Source organism: Palaemon carinicauda, chromosome 8, assembly GCF_036898095.1.
Source record: "Palaemon carinicauda isolate YSFRI2023 chromosome 8, ASM3689809v2, whole genome shotgun sequence".
Classification (NCBI taxonomy): Eukaryota; Metazoa; Arthropoda; class Malacostraca; order Decapoda; family Palaemonidae; genus Palaemon; species Palaemon carinicauda.
The window spans coordinates 143,651,779-143,669,278 of NC_090732.1; the positions used below are offsets into that span (position 1 = coordinate 143,651,779).

At 31.3% G+C, this 17,500-nt stretch overlaps 1 protein-coding gene across 1 annotated transcript in view; it reads right to left on the bottom strand.

The window, feature by feature from the left end:
• Nucleotides 1–10,538: 10,538 nt before the first annotated feature.
• LOC137646008 (uncharacterized) overlaps nt 10,539–17,500 on the bottom strand; it is a 19,472-nt gene continuing 12,510 nt past the window's right edge. The window contains exon 2 of the mRNA XM_068379139.1: nt 10,539–13,770. Coding sequence (XP_068235240.1) covers nt 13,658–13,770 — 113 coding nt within the window. The 3' untranslated portion in view covers nt 10,539–13,657. The remainder of the gene's footprint in view (nt 13,771–17,500) is intronic.

Here is a 17,500-nt window from a genome sequence, read left to right on the forward strand (position 1 = left end):
CATTAAGATACAGGAGCTTAGCATAGCTACACATCTCCCCAGGTTAAATGTTGTTCCTTCTCTTTAATGATGGTATAGCAGCAGGAGCTACTGCCATAGCAACTAGAGTAATGACAGAGTTAGAAATTAGTGGAATAACTGACTGGGCATCAGCACGATTATTGACAAGAATAAAACAATGATAATGTAAACATACCCAATGTTGTCGGAAATAATATTAGAAAGTATGTGGGAGAACATTAGATTGTAGATAATAATAAAAATTATATTCATCATAACTGTAGATATAAATAAACAAAATGACTAACAACAACGAAGTTACAACGTCTTCCTTCTTCCTCTCTCTTTTTGCTTCCTATTCTTGAAGGAACTAAATGGATTTCTCTTGGGCTCGAATGTCCCTCAAGACCCCAGGGGCGGACCATATGGTCCATATTACACAATTACTATAAAATCAAGTCAATAGTGACATTGAGAATTACTGGGTTATTTTGATTGTTTATTAGTGATCCTATCTTACTGATAAATAATGCTTCTTTCCATTTATATTTAAATAGAAAATTATATAATCAATGAAACTATTTGAGAACAAATTCTACCCTGGACTGAGTTGACGTTGTGGGCTCTATTGCAATCGGTTATACGTGACAGTAAGGCTTAAAAAGGGAGACTTTTGCCTAATCAATCTTAGTCTTCGATCATTTTTTTTTTAAATTTAAGCTAAAGTATGGAATGAAAACTGAGGTCCCCATTTAATGGGTACTTATTATAGAACCTATTAATCATATTTTAGAATACCAGAAATCTTAAAAAAAAAAAAAAAAGGTCATTAAAACCATGGCTATAATAGCACTTACTAATTTGTAATTTAATTTAGTCATTTTAAATACGGCTATTTACTATTTATTTTCTCTATTGCCTCAATTAAACCGCAACGAATTATTCTGAAGCTAATTGATTTCAGATGTCAAGTAGTAATTGATTCCCTTATCAGCACTAATCAGTAAACAATTAACGTTCTTTTGTTTGTAACTGATTAATTCTCTTCCTGTCACTGGTTAGAGATTGCTTTTCTCTCAAGAGACAATCAGCCTCTGATTTACTCCTGGTGGATGATATCAAACGCTTGGGCTGATTTAGCTCGGTTGTTACAAGCGTTAGAATTTCCCATCTGTTTCTCTGGTACAGTACCAAATTCGTAACCTTTCAGCTTGAATTCTTAAATGAAACGAGATTATATATATATATATATATATATATATATATATATATATATATATATATATATATATATATATATATTTATATGCGTGTGAGTGTACACACACACCCACACACACACACATATATATATATATATATATATATATATATATATATATATATATATATATATATATATATATATATATTTATGTAGACAGTATATTCTTACGAAGCTAGTCTAGTATAATACTAAATATTTTATTCATGTATTTTATTTGTGTATTTAAGAGATGTATAGCCAGCTCGTAAGGTGAGTTCCACTCTTGTAGGTTTGTGCAAATGTTAATTATAAAACCTTCATCATTCATCTAATTGTATTTTTCATTCAATTCAGTACATGTAAATTTGTTGTTATTTTTATGAATTGACATTTTATTTCATGTAGTTTTGTTATGAAGTCTTATGTAACTCAATTAGGTATGCTGTATCACCCACACGAGGGATCACGTAATTTTTGTTTCCACGTGCTTAGAAAGTACATGAAAATTCTCGAATTAGATTTGTGCATTTCTTCTTTTCTTTTTAAGTTTTGAGGGTTGGTGGGCATAGATAGCTGAGAGAGGAGTTGCTTCATAAGCAAGTTTAGTATCTTTTTAAATTACTATGTTGGCAACCTTGCCGCTAAAGCCTTACCCCCACGCCATGAGAATGATCTATTCAGAAAATTCTAGATGAATTAAGTCACTATATATAGACCCTAGGAATGCATAAGCAGCAGAAGAGACCCAGCCGACCTTTGAAAAAGCCAAAGTTCGCCAGCCCTCTCTCCTCTCAAGTGTGAATAGCATTTTACTGTCAAACGTGATTAGCAATTTCTATCCAACATATATTGTGTATAGTGTTCAAACGTTGATGAGACTATTGAATGTTAATTCAAGTGTAGTGTGTTAATGTAAGTTTAGTTTAACATAGGTTTTTGTAACTGGCCCTGTGAGGTTTAGGTTAAACAGTGAAGTGTATTTATTTTGCTTAACTGTTCAGTAACATTGTGTGAACCAAAAGACATAAGTGTAACATTTACATATATGTAAATTTCATTTAGTGTTTAATCATTAGAGGGTTAAAGTGATAAATCCTTTCATTAATTGTCAAAATTAAATATTTTTATAGGATTAATTTCGAGTGAAACAAGTGATTGTATAAATTTCGTAGAGTGCCATTTTCTTGTCTAAGTCTAAGGTTTAATTGAGATTTAATATGTCGAGTGATTTAATTTTGGTGTTAATTCTTCTGTATTAGTGTTGACTTTTTATAGAATATATTTATTTTTGTAAAGTGTGTATTATTTCCTAACAGTGCTTTGCCGGTAATCCGTGATTAAGAACCGAAGTAAGAGGTTGTTTTTTATTAGTTTATATTAATTACTTACCCAGTTTTGTTTTGAGTGTTGGGTAAGAGACCTTTGGATATTCAGTGTACATATACATTGCCGTCTGGGAGTTGCATATTTTTCTCAGAACTCGAGTATTTTTTTCAAGTGTAACAGACATAGGTAATATAAACAGGTGAGTTTGGAGCTCGGGAGTTTATGTAATTCTTCAGCCATAATAATATATATACACATTTACTGTACACTCCAAAGAAATCGTAAAGAAAAGTACATTGATCAAATTATTTTTTGCATATTTCAATATTTTTACCGAGTACCAATCTGACATCCACAGTGACAATTCAATATTTCTTCATTCTTTGGCAGTAAGATTTTTTCGGACTATTTCGAGTTGCTTTCCTGGCAATAAAACAACAGCAGCAACCATAGTTAATGTTCCATTCACATGCAGCACTCTCTCTCTCTCTCTCTCTCTCTCTCTCTCTCTCTCTCTCTCTCTCAAATGAAACAGCCACAGCCACTTCAGTAGTTAATGGACGATGCACCTGTGCTTCGTTTGGGTGGGTGGCCGAAACCGAGCGCTTTTTCGGCGAGTGTTTTGCCGGACGGGGGAATAGGTCTAGGCCGCCTTACGAGCAAGAGCTGATTATTCCGAGGAGGGGGAGGAGTCATAATGGTGGTGGCCGACGGGGTTGGTGGTCCTGTGTGGTGGTGATAGGGCGGGAGTGGAGGGATGGGGGGATAAAAGCCAGGTAGCCACTCCAGGTAAGAGATACACGACTACACAACAATTACCGACTTCAATTAAGGCTTGGCTCTGTTGTTCGCCGGTCAAGCTAGCAGCAGTTATTTTATAAACTGTTATTACACCTTCCCTTATCCCCCTCCTCTTTTGCGTACGTGTGTGTGTATGTATTTATGCATGAGAACACGTGTGTACCACTTGGCTTCGATTGGCCGCACGTGTTCAATTTGCTTCGATTTCCAAGATTCTTCTTCGATGGAAGTGATGAACAATTGGGCCTTACTCGCATCGTCTTTTTTTCAAAGTTTCTTGAAAAATTAAAATAGTATTGATAACAGTAATTAAAGTTGTATATGAAAATTGAAATGGTCCAAATCATGACATTTTCTAATGTTATTAATATTTTTTATAAATCACATATTTCGTACATAGGCTACGTATGCACACATGTATATTTAGAGAATTTATTCGTCAGTCATATATAATACCTTACTCTAAAATACAGTGCAATCTTGATGAAATTTAAACATCTGATGATTCTGGTGGTCCTTTTTCGCAAAATTATCAAAATGATATAATAGTGATTATTTATTTGGATACTGTTTTATAACAGTACTCAAACTAATAATGATAATGATTATTATTTTTATGATTAGAATTATCATCATTTACAAATATATCGCGGAAAGTAATGCTCTCCAGATTGTTCATTCTGAGCAATTTTACAAAATGTGAAGAAAATATTTCAGAACAAAAAAAAAATAATTGAATGCTATGGTTATTGGGAAGGTTCACATTGCATTATTATTACTATTATTATCATCAAAATCATTTTATCATTATCGTTATTATTTTTATTATCAGATTTCCCTATTTCAAATGTAAATGAACAAGTAAAAAAATAAAGCCTATAGAGAAAAAAATAATGATACTGGAATTACCCTTTTTAATTTACAAAACATTTTCGCCCAATTTGAAGTGATATTATACCGATTCAGATATATAATTGAAGGATTTTAGAATGAACTCTTTTATTATTATTATTATTATTATTATTATTATTATTATTATTATTATTGTTGTTACTTCTAAGCTACAACCCTAGTTGGAAAAGTAGGATGCTATAAGCCTAGGGGCTCCAACAGGGAAAATAGGCCAGTGAGGAAAGGAAACTAGGAAAACTAAAATATTCTAAGAACAGTAACATCATTAAAATTAACATTTCCTATATAAGCTATAAATACTTTAACAAAACAAGAGGAGGAGAAATAAGATGGAATAGTTTGCCCGAGTTCACCCTCAAGCAAGAAAACTCATACACAAGACAGTGGAAGATCATGGTGCAAAGGCTACAGCACTACCCAAGACTAGAGAGTAATGGTTTAATTTTGGAGTGTCCTCCTAGAAGAGCTGCTTACCATAGATCAAGAGACTCTTCTACCTTACCAAGAGGAAAGTGGCCACATGCCCTGTGAAAACTTAAATGTTATGTATAAACAAAATTATGAAAAAATCCTGCATAATGATTTCATGTAAAAATATAATTTAATATTGTTACTGTTCTTAAGATATTTTATTTTCGTTGTTCATTACTTCTCTTGTTTGTTTATTTCCAGGTTTCCTGTACTTATTATGCCATGTTTCCCTTTTGGAGCACTTGGGCTTATAGCATCCTTCTTTTTCAGCTAGGATTGTAGTTTAGCTAATAATAATAATAATAATAATAATAATAATAATAATAATAATAATAATAATAATAATAATAATAATATTAATAATTATAATAATAATAATCAAAACGAAGTCCGAGATTAAATTTTCTTTCGTCATAATTCAGAATTTCTCACCAAACATTATTTTGTGATGATTGAAGAATTTATATTGTCAATTATCAGTGTTGTTATTTTATTTTTTATTTACTATCATTGATAGCATTATTATTATTATTATTTTATTTTACTTTACTATTGATAAAATTGTTATTGTTATTATGATTATTACTATTTTCAGTATCATTATTATTGTAACTACGTAATTTTACATCATTGTTAATACTGTTGTCATTATTATTATTATTGTTTTTATTATTATTATTATTATCATTATTATTATTAGCACAACTAATCTCACCAAAGTTATAAATCTAGAAATGACGATCTGTATAGTTAATGAAACAGAAAAATAAAAGCAAAATTATGTTGAAGTAAATTTAATAAATATTCTTACATCTTACTGAAATGACAGTAAAATTTATTTTACTGAAATGACCGTAAAATTTATTTTACTGAAATGACTAAAATTTATTTTAATGAAATGACAGTAAATTTATTTTACTGAAATGACCGTAAAATTTATTTTACTGAAATGTCAGTAAAATTTATTTTACTAAAATGGCAGTAAAATTTATTTTATTGAAATGACAGTGAATTTTATTTTACTGAAATGACGCTGGGAACAGTGATAAAGTAGCAACAATAATCAGTTGGATTTTTCTATTTTTTAGAATACTTTGATAAACTTAGGACTTTAAGCTTGTCAAAAGGCGCTTTTCAAGCAATGACTTTACTTTATATTTTGTCTATGAAGAAATAATTGTAATCCGGGATTTACCTGTTTTATTTATTTATTTATTTATTTATTTATTTTGTTGGGGGGGGGGGCATTAACAGAAGATGGTTTATTGTACCCACTGGTATTGTTGGTGTCTTATTAGTTATTAACAACGACGACAATTATAGTGAAAATAATAATAATAATAATAATATTTAGGGTAATTATGATATCAATGGTAATAATAATAGCAACAATAATAAAAATAATAATGATAGTAGTAGTAACAGCAACAACAATAATAATAATAATAATAATAATAATAATAATAATAATAATAATAATAATAATAATGATAATAATAATAATAATAATGATAATATTATTAAAATACAAAAGATATTATTATCGATTCCTCCTAAAAGACGTCAGTAGAAAGCAATACAGCATACATATTTATTCATAACACCAAGGTCAAAGTTTCCCCCCACAGCCAACAGTCTATCTATCCTTGGCCGGAGAAAATTCAAATTCCCTCCAGCCAGTCCTTTCTTGCATCCGGGATCCCGGGTGTTTATTAAGGAGGCGACGGAGATCCCGTGTTTCCTCGGGGGTGCCAGCCATAGCGCGTCGCTATCTCTCCGGCTAGAGCCGAAAGACAGCCGACGGGGGCTGTCCCTTCTGGGCTGTCGGATTACGGTTACTCTCGCGGGGAATATTTTCTTAGTATTCTTTAACGAAATTCTTTATGATTTATAATTTTTTCGTTTAGTATTAAATGTGATGCGATATGAATTGTGCATGCGAGCGTCACACACACATACTATTTTATATATATATATATATATATATATATATATATATATATATATATATATATATATATATATATATATATATATATATGTGTGTGTGTGTGTGTGTGTGTGTGTGTGTGTGTGTGTGTGTGTGTGTTGTGAAAATAATGATTAAAATGTTAATTTTTTTTCAAGTTTTACTCTGGTTATTGATCGCATCTAAATCAAAAAAATATAACCTTGGTATTTGAAATGCTTTTTGCACACTAAACAAGAGGGATTTTCTTAATTTTTGCGCCTAGTTACAGATTAATTCAAACTTGATGTAAAAAAAAATCAAGAAATAAATAAGACGAATAATCTGTTCTGTTCCGTTTTGTGAATTTCAGAAAAAGAGCCACAGGCAACCTATTTATAAAAGATATATCGTCTAGAAATATAATTATGTATTTCATATCATATTTAATAAAAAAAAGAATGTGAAATTGGTGAATTGAAGAAAAAGTCATCGGGTTAATAATACAGGTTCAAAATAATTCAACAAATGATGGTGATTATATTCTAACATAACGTTAATACGGTATTAATAATTATATTAAATCTCATATTCAAAATTATTATTTCCAAGCATCCCCAATAAACTGTCAAAAAGCAGTAATTTCGCAAATACTAATTAAAGATATATTACGTAATTGCTAAAAGTGTTGTATATAAAGAAAGATTCTACAACAATTGAAGTTGAAAGATTTGCTTATATTTAACACACTTGGCTTGTAACTATTGTATATGGTTTTAATAGAATGTGAATACATTTTGTATAGAAAAATGTAAGCGTAAACTATGCACACACACAACTATATTTTTGAAGAGGCAACCCAAATTTTTAAAAATTAAAATTCCTTGATAAATTAGTTATCAATTTCTAAATTCTAAATATAATTTAAGTTATGCGTGAACAGTCAAAATATGCAACTATTTTTTTATTACATTTTATCATTCAAAGAAAAAAAATACCACCATTACTATTTCATAGCACATAAAAATGAAAATTCCTTTACTATGCTTTTAAATTAAAATCGAAGTTTCAAGTTTATAAATTCTTAATACAGTTTTGGAGTCTCTTTCAGTTAGGTAATTGAAAGCAAGTCTCAAAATATTTATTGATATTTCCTCGCTTCATGATTTTCCATAGAATTTTTTTTGCTTTCCCGGGCATGGTACATTTAAAGACTTGAACGAAAAATACTGTCGTAATACTGTATGATGATGAGTATAATAATAGTTAATTTTTTAGTAAGATGAAAAATTTCCTAATCTTTATCAAAGAAGTTAGATTCTTTTCATCAAATTTGAGCACTAGTAGAAAAAAAGAATAAATTAAATTGTTCAATATTCTGTTCTGACGTAAATATCAACAATATATATTTAAGAAAAGATGGCAATAGAATATATAAGGAATACAAACTATTTATTCATTATCAGATTATATTTAAATTTTACTCTCGAGTAGATGGAAACCTTACTTTGGATGAAAAATTGGAAACTAAAAGGTCGACGGAATTTTACCCACCAAAAATTCTAATTAAAAATACGTATCATATCCCAAGAAATTAACTTGACATGTGATTTTTTTTTCTCTCACAAGTTTGAATCTAGTTATTGATCGCATCAAGACCAGAATTTTTTTTTTTTACTTTGGTATTTGAACGGTTGCTGTCAGTAATCTCCATACTTAATATCCTGCCACACTTAATAAGTTGGATTTTCCTAAGTTTCCGCCTAGTGAAATGTGTAGTTTTATTTACCACAGTATATGCACACATTTATATTCACATACAGGTAGAAATTAGCGGAGTTGAATGGTGGAAGTGACTGCTGAGAAAGAACATAAGTCAGAGCTGAATTTGTTATTTTATATATATATATATATATATATATATATATATATATATATATATATATATATATATATAATATATATATATATAAATTTTTGCACATTTAGACGTGTTTTTCATATTCAGATAAGCCATATATTTTTTATACATTAATGTATATATATATATATATATATATATATATATATATATATGTGTGTGTGTGTGTGTATGTGTATAGTTTCGTGATACTTCTTCGGTCCTCTGAAGAAGTATCGCGAAACTAGTCAGGACTTAATCGTATATTTCGTATTTTCATTTTCCCCGTGGTTCTTCTGCATCTGAACGTCACGTTTTCCTGTGATATTTACGCAATATATATATATATATATATATATATATATATATATATATATATATATATATATATATATATATATATATATATATATATATATATATATATATATATATACACACACACAGTAAATGTATGCGTTCCAATACGGATATCTTGTGGTGTAAAATATTATCGATATTTGTATTACGATGTTAGTTGACAATTCATATTTGTAGTTTTCGATCAATATTGCTAGAATCTGGGTAAGATCTCAGGCAGTCCTTTATCAGAAATGTTCTTAAAGGTAGCGTGATACATTCAGCTAATTAGCACATAATTTTTGTACTTATTAAAAAATCGTTTAAGACCTGAGCATATGGAGCTTATCTCGGGGCTCTCTGGTTGTCATTGGCCCCAAGGTTGTTTTATAATGGAAGCCGATAATTGGAGAAACACGCTTCACTTCTGTTTAACGGCGAAGTGGAAGATAGAATAAAAAAAAAAAAAAGTAATAATTGCAGGTGGGAGCTAATAGAGAGAGCTGTATGACAGTGAAAGGCCGTGTTGATGATACCGGCCGCCCCTTCTCTTAGGGGCATACATGCATTAGGCTACTCCGCTGAAAATGTGGTCGCCGTATTTTCAAGATGGATGCCACATTATGAATCGTAACGCGTTTTGCGCTCATGTATATGCATTTTCGTGTTAAATGTTCCAAGTGCCAAGATATTTTTACAGGAACATTTTTTTAAATAATTATTGTTAGTTTTTGGGTAAATATATTTCTTGCTACATCAGAAATTAATTGAAATCTTTTTTCCAACAAATGCAGATGTAAAAAAAAAAATTTTTTTTAACGATTCCATTTCTCTTACAAATATTTTTCCGGACCATATGCAAAGATATTTTTATAGAAACATTTTGTAAATAATTTTTGTTGTTAGTTTTTGAGTAAATATATTTTCTTACTACATCAGAAATTAATTGAAATCTTTCCGACAAATGCAGATGTTGAGAAAAATTTTTTTTCCATGATTCCATTTCTGTATTGCAGATATTTTCGAAATGGTAAGACATTTTTAGAAATTTTTCTAATACTTATTGTTGTTATTTATTGGGTGAATATATTTTCTTAAAAATCTTTTCCCGACAAAGATATTGGGAAATAAGTTTATTTTTACAAGATTTCATTTATCTTGCAGGTTTTTTCCAAAGACCAAATGCAGATATTTTCACTGTAAAATTTTGTATATGCTTATTTTCGTTAGCTATTGAGTAAATATACTTTATTACTACATCAGAAATTAAAAGGAAAATCTTTTCACCGAATAATTTATTTTTACATGATTCTAATTCCGTCTTGCAGACATTTTACAGAAAAATTGTGTAAATACATTTTCTTACTAATCAGAAATTAAGAAAATAAAAAAAATCTTTTTACCTGACAAAGGCAGATGAAAAAAATAAATAATTTTTACATGATTCCATCTCTGCCTTGCAGGATTTTTTCCAAACATCGTATACAAGATACAACTTGCATCTCCATTCAAATCTGTAAGAAATGATTGCTATCTTCATACCCATATAGTGAAAAACTAAAATTAAAATACAGTAGGACGAAATAATACAACCATTCATAGCAAATAATTATATTAACTGCACATATCAGAAGAAAAAATATCCATTTGTATCATTTTGTCATTTTCCTCCAATAAAATATACAGAATCTTTATTATAATACTAAACAGAAGCATGGGCTCAGCCCAACCTACGACTGGGGTGGGAGGGGGGGGGAGGTTTGTTTCTTGGTTAACAGGAGGGAAGGAAATTTCCAAGAGGCTTAATGATGCGATACGCATACACTAATAGACTAGGAGTTACAACAGTGAAATGTGATAATTTTGAGACATCCCTCGTATTTGGAGATGGGAGAAAGGTTACGGCGTGGAGGTGAATATATAAAAAATATGAACATAAAAATTTATAATAAAAAAATATTCAATTTAAAAAATTCTCCTCCACTTACGGGAGAAAGTTTGAGTATATAAAAACCTTAGTAAGAGTGCCTGAACCAGCTTCTTTTTGATATGCCAATAAAAAAATACAATATAACTGTTTCGTAGTGAAAAACTACAAACACTTTGCTGACGACAATTAAGGCACAGCATCTGCTGAGATATTCATTTCTCCTTTAAATATCTGTTGCAGATGTTGGTCAGTAATCGTTCCAGCGATATGCAACAGAAGCCTTTGGAAATTCACAAAGTTAAACTATGAAGACTAGCTGTGAACGTTGTCTGAATTTCGCAAAGTACGAAATAACAACAAAAAAGGGTAAATTTGACTCTCAGTTGCTAAAATCACAAATGTTTTTCTTTTGTTCTGGAGTTATAAATAAACAGTATCTACATTGAACTGAAATAATCACACAGGTCAAGCTTCTTTGCAAGAATTTCCCGAGGCTTCTGTCTTGAGGGACTTACAAACTAGATAAATGCAAGTTACAGTACCAAAAATGGATTGTCTGTCTAGGGACCTGTTGTACAATATTGAGATCAATGCATGTACTCGAAAGGGAGGTAAACCAACTGCCTTCCGCTGTAAAGTTGAAGAGTACACAAAAATTCCATGTTTATAAATTATACATAAAAGCAGGGAACCAAATAATACAATATTCAACATGAAATTTTATGTAAAAAAAAATAAAGATCCAGGCTTCATAAATCTGATACAATAATTTTGTACATGAATGTATCTTTATGACAATGCAAAGACAACAGGAATTTTTATGTAAAATGTAATAAAAATGTATACATTAAGCTAAAGTATTAAATTATGTAATAAATAATGACTAGCCTATGAATGAATTTGCGCTCCTCATTGATCACATTGCACAAATAACTGTGATTTATAATATTCGAAATTACAAAGCAAGGAATGTACCACACACTGGCTATTTCCTTGTAAATCAATCAGATGTTTTTTTTTTTTCACACAATTGTAAGATCTTTAAGCAGGTAGATAATCCACATGAAACCATTTACATGATTTGATAAATGGTCCACATAAAACGATTCACGTGATATATTTGTCGATAAACAGCTCATCGATAAAGTCGGTATGAAACTATTTGCAAGGACCTTTCAATCGACAAATAGTTCGCATGAAGGTTTTTTTTCTATTTGTATTCTCATCTAAAACCAAGAGGAAGCGCTGAAAGACACGTATTTACTATACAATAAATGGCAACTCAATTGCAGTTGTGTCAGATTTCAAAGAATTATTTAAAAAGGGGAAAATATAGTAGTTTTCCTACAGGAGCAAATAAAATTTTCTTTAATAAATGTAAGTATGAACTAAAACGTCATGTTGCTATCACAAGAAATTGATTTGAAACTACAGATAATTCAAGTAGTTGAAGGACTTGCTACTATATTTCTCTCTTTTTATTTTGTTATCTATCTTACGTATCCTTTACCTATGAGTGAGTAAAAAGAATTAGATATAGATCAAATATATTAAAATTATTCTATAAATATCTATTGCCTGATAACTCTTACGACTTTAGCAAAAAGAAAAAAAAAACCCTGTGAGCCTTTAGTTAAATACAAAAGGCATTTGGAGGGATTTATACATCCTAACAGGATATATGTGTATAAATACATATTAGACAATGATGCATGTATATGTACATATATATATATATATTATACACTTTGTAGTTGTATTCATATACACAACAAAACTTCCATGTGTACTATATACATAACACAGTTGCACTTTGTCAATTAAATAATTAACACTTGGATTTTTTTTGTACCAAGTATATGATACAGAAAAGACATAACAATGGATTCGTTAAGAGAATGACTCGCTAAAGAATCCTCCTACTGTTACGAGAATGATACTAAGGCTGAGTACAACAGTGGGAAGTCTTTTGAACATATCTAAACAGACGCTGATGCAACAAAAGTCCACACATCGTATTTGGAACATTTTGAATATTTTTTAAGCCTGAGACCATAATAGCTGAAATAGATGTTATACATATAAGTATGAACATATATTTATATTTGACATTAAATTTACTACATAAAGATTCCTACACGAAGGAAAGGTAGATTAATTTCGTGTATAATGTATGATTATCTGAAAAGACGCATAAACGGCTAAATAGTTTAAAAAATTATATTAAATTGTAATGAAAATTCATCGTTCTAGCGTTTAGGCATCGTAGTTCAGAATTGGGGAAAAAAGGCACGGTAAGGAACTAAAATTACATAAATGCACTTAAAATCACCTTTTATGCTAAGTAAGCAGCTGAATTGAGTTCATCGTATCTTACTGTATTTTGTTGAGATTGAAACGGTTGACAAATGCACTGAATGCAAGATTAACAGGAAGAGATGGAGAAGCAAACACCTTCCGTAGCTACGTAGAGGATGCACTCTAGAACTCGCACAACACATTCTTCTAAGCTCTAAAGATGGAAATCCATAACTTGGAGTGCTCTATTCCGTAGTACACAATGGCTTAGTAAATTGATAAGTAGAAATAATCCGAAATGTCAAAGGTCTTTAATTTGAGTGAATTTCCGTCTTGAAGATTTTTTTCAACTTATATGTCAGAAATTCATTTGTTAACTTTTCCTTAATTATGCTTCGTCCCATTCATGTGACTTGAAGCCTTCTCCTTCAACGCCTTCAGGTCAATTGCTTTGGGAAGACGGAGGAGGGCGAGGCGTGGGACTCTTTATAACTTGGAGGGTGACATGGCCAATCTCTTCCTTGGAGTGATGACTTCGATTTCTACCCCTTCCTCTGTCTTGGAAGTGGAGTGGAGTCTCTTCCTCTGGCGTCCGTAAGCTGAAACAAACAGAGAAAGGAATCAGTACAAAGGAAGGGCGAAGATGATGACGTCTGATCAGACGGTCTGTAATGAAGGCAGTGATCAATGAAAACAATAATTCTTAATAACCACACATATAATGGACCAAGTGGTAGAAACCTACAATGCAAACGCGCCGAATTTGAAGGATATTATCAGTTATTATTATTACTAGCTAAGATACAACCCTAGTTGGAAAAGCTATAAGCTCAAGAGCTCCAACAGGAAAAAAATCGCCCATTGAAGATTGGAAATGAATAAACGTTATCTATCTTCCTTCAGGTAACTATATATATATATATATATATATATATATATATATATATATATATATATATATATATATATATATATATATATATATATATATATATATATCCATAAGGAAAGGAACATAGTACATCAAAATACATAGCAAACTATCAGAAGCAGAAATTATACAGCTTTCCAAAATGGAATTTGAATTAAAAAAAAAATAATCGTGGCGTGAAGACAAAATATACATCGTACAATAAACCAATTTCACATTAATGAAAAATCTACGTGACAGCTAATTTGAATCATATCATATATCTAAAAGGTTTATTTTAGGATTTAAGGTCATTGGAAATAAATGGATATATATTTCATCTTGGGTTATTTTACGACGGTATTTATTATCATTACATACACATACTATATATATATATATATATATATATATATATATATATATATATATATATATATATATATATAGTGTGTGTGCAAGTCACTAGAGCACGCGATGTCCAGATAAAACATGCAAACTTGAATCCTTCGTGGTTTTATCGGTATTTACATAACTTTAATTGTTCCTCGTGGATATATATATATATATATATATATATATATATATATATATATATATATTATATATATATATATATATATATATATATATTTAGGTAAGTGAGGAACGTACATTGCCAGAAATGTTAAAAATCTCTTGGTTGTGCGACCCTTCCAAAGTCACGACCTAACTCTTTCTTCCCAAACTTTTTTTTAAGCCTTCTTTCTCCCTGTCTCTTTTCTTCCTCACCTCTCGACTCCTTCAATCACAGGTGTGCCTTGCGCCCCCCCCCCCCCCTTTCCCTTCACTCTCCACCCATACTACGGAGCCACCCGTGGGGCATCACGTTCTCAAACCGCGGTTGCTCCCTCGAGATGAACTGATGCTGCTGCAGGCATAGAGAAAGATGCTGCCGGCGGCTAGAAAAAATCAGATCCCGCCTACAGGCGAGAGAGAGAGAGAGAGAGAGAGAGAGAGAGAGAGAGAGAGAGAGAGAGAGAGAGAGAGAGAGAGAGAGGGGGGTAATTTTCATAGGGATGATGAACAAAGGTACCTGGGGAGACACGTTCCATAATGCCACGCCGATGGCAACGGGAGTTCGCAGCTGTTCTATAGTTTTGTTCAAGAAAGCCTTTCTGGTATCTTACTTATGAGGTGTCAAAATAAACTTCGTGAAATAAAGCCCTATTGATTTCAATTTATTTGTTGTTATAGTCCACGACTACAATTTCACTGTGTCATTAGAAATCATTAATAAATACACATTACTTGCAATCAAGTGTTTCCTACAATTTTTAGAAACATTTTGTCGTACACCTATTGGAAGTTTTGAGATTGAAGAGTTAGTTATTCAAGAAAACGTTGAAGCATCGGTAACAATTAAAACAGGTCCTCCTTAAGGAACCTAATGACTGAACGAAAATCATTCGCAATTACGTATCTTTGTAAATCAAAATGATGGAGCAAACATTTTGTACAAATTCCATTTGCATTTAGGAAGATGTTGCAATATATTTGTTATATAGAGTATGAACTAACTGGTTGTTTGATTGTTGCTTCTCTATGTACCACGGTGTTGCTGACACCGGCCTCCCACGATCTGTTTCAACTTCGGAAATGAGGTTGCTACAGTTCTTCGGACATTTTGTATGGAACAAAACCAAGAGCGGAAATAAACACACTTCACCTCTCGCGAAACGTTAAGACAATTTGAATAAACTTCAAGACAGACCCCATCACCCAAGTGTGTTTGTGATTACCCGCATCCCACACCTTTACCTGTTCGTATCTACATAAGTCTCGGGGCTCTCGCGAATAAATAACATTATCTTTGGCACATCTTTCCACGATGCAACAGCCCGAAGGAGAGAGAGAGAGAGAGAGAGAGAGAGAGAGAGAGAGATTTTCGACAATTAGTTCTGATATTGGCTTTGAGTATTACGTGATTATCTGTGTTCTGTTTGCAGTAAGTTTCTTTGAGAAACAATAGTGCGCAACTTCATCCCAAACGTTCAACATAATTTTTGACGAATATTTAATTAAAAATATATATATATTTTCTCTAGTAATTGTTCCCTTAGTTTTAGATGAAAATCTTGGCGAAATAGGATATCGATAGAAAATTATAGAATGATTTTATAGTGGTAATGAACATTAGAAACAACTCAAGGTAGAGATGGACATAGATAAAATAAGCAATGAATATCTATAATAAAAAGCGAACACGATATGATAATAATTTAAAGGAAAAAAATATGTAGAATTAGAGTAAAACAGACGAGGCAAAGTTTGGCCAACTCAAACACCGTCTGCATGGCCGACATAATGTGCACAAAGACAACGAAGTGAAACAGCGAAAAGGAAAAGAAAGGCGAAAGGGCCCAGACGGCGCGGAATGGGAGGGAAGAAACGGAGGAGCACCTGTCCTGATACTGTAAATTGTGGGAAGATGTCTCGGGTCAGAGGTCACCATCGCGCAACCTACATCATAACAATCACTCTTCCAAGGACACAGGAGGAAAATATCATGCAACGCGAAATAGATGCTGTTTCATCCTGCTAAAAATGGAATGGGCACTTTCAAATGTTACAATTCTTTGGGATATATAATTTATCGCGCAGTTTTTAATATCAATTTAAATTATAAATGGGAACGGTCAATTTTTTGTTTCGTTGTGTTATATATTATTCGTACATTATATAAAAAGTCTATTTTGCAATCTGCAATCTGAACGTCTTGAAATATTTCTTACACTTAGAATAGTAAACAAGTACGGATATTCATGCGCTTGACTTTTGGCGAGCCAATACATATATTATGCATGACTATACATATAGGCCTACATCTAATATATATATATATATATATATATATATATATATATATATATATATATATATATATATAATATATATATATATATATATTGTGCGTGTGTTTTACGAGAGAGAGAGAGAGAGAGAGAGAGAGAGAGAGAGAGAGAGAGAGAGAGAGAGAGAGAGAGGGGGGGGGGGGCGCTTGTTTAGCGTTCCCTCAGATGTTAGACTACAGATGAAATAACACTGACTCTAGTCCAGACGGGAACAAGTGGAAGGAGGAGTCAAAGGTTTAATACGAGGGAACGATACCGATAAATAGGGAGAGGAGAATAGACACGGAAATGAGAGGCGGGGCTATTATGAGTGTGAATAGAAGCACATTTTCTCTCATATATATATATATATATATATATATATATATATATATATATATATATATATATATATATATAAATATATATATATCTTGAAACCGTTCTTGCCGGAAAAGATTATGTATAATGGCCCCTACTAAACACTTACAACTGCCGAGCCGCTAAGCACACTCAAACATCTGCTGGGTATTAAGGACATTCTTT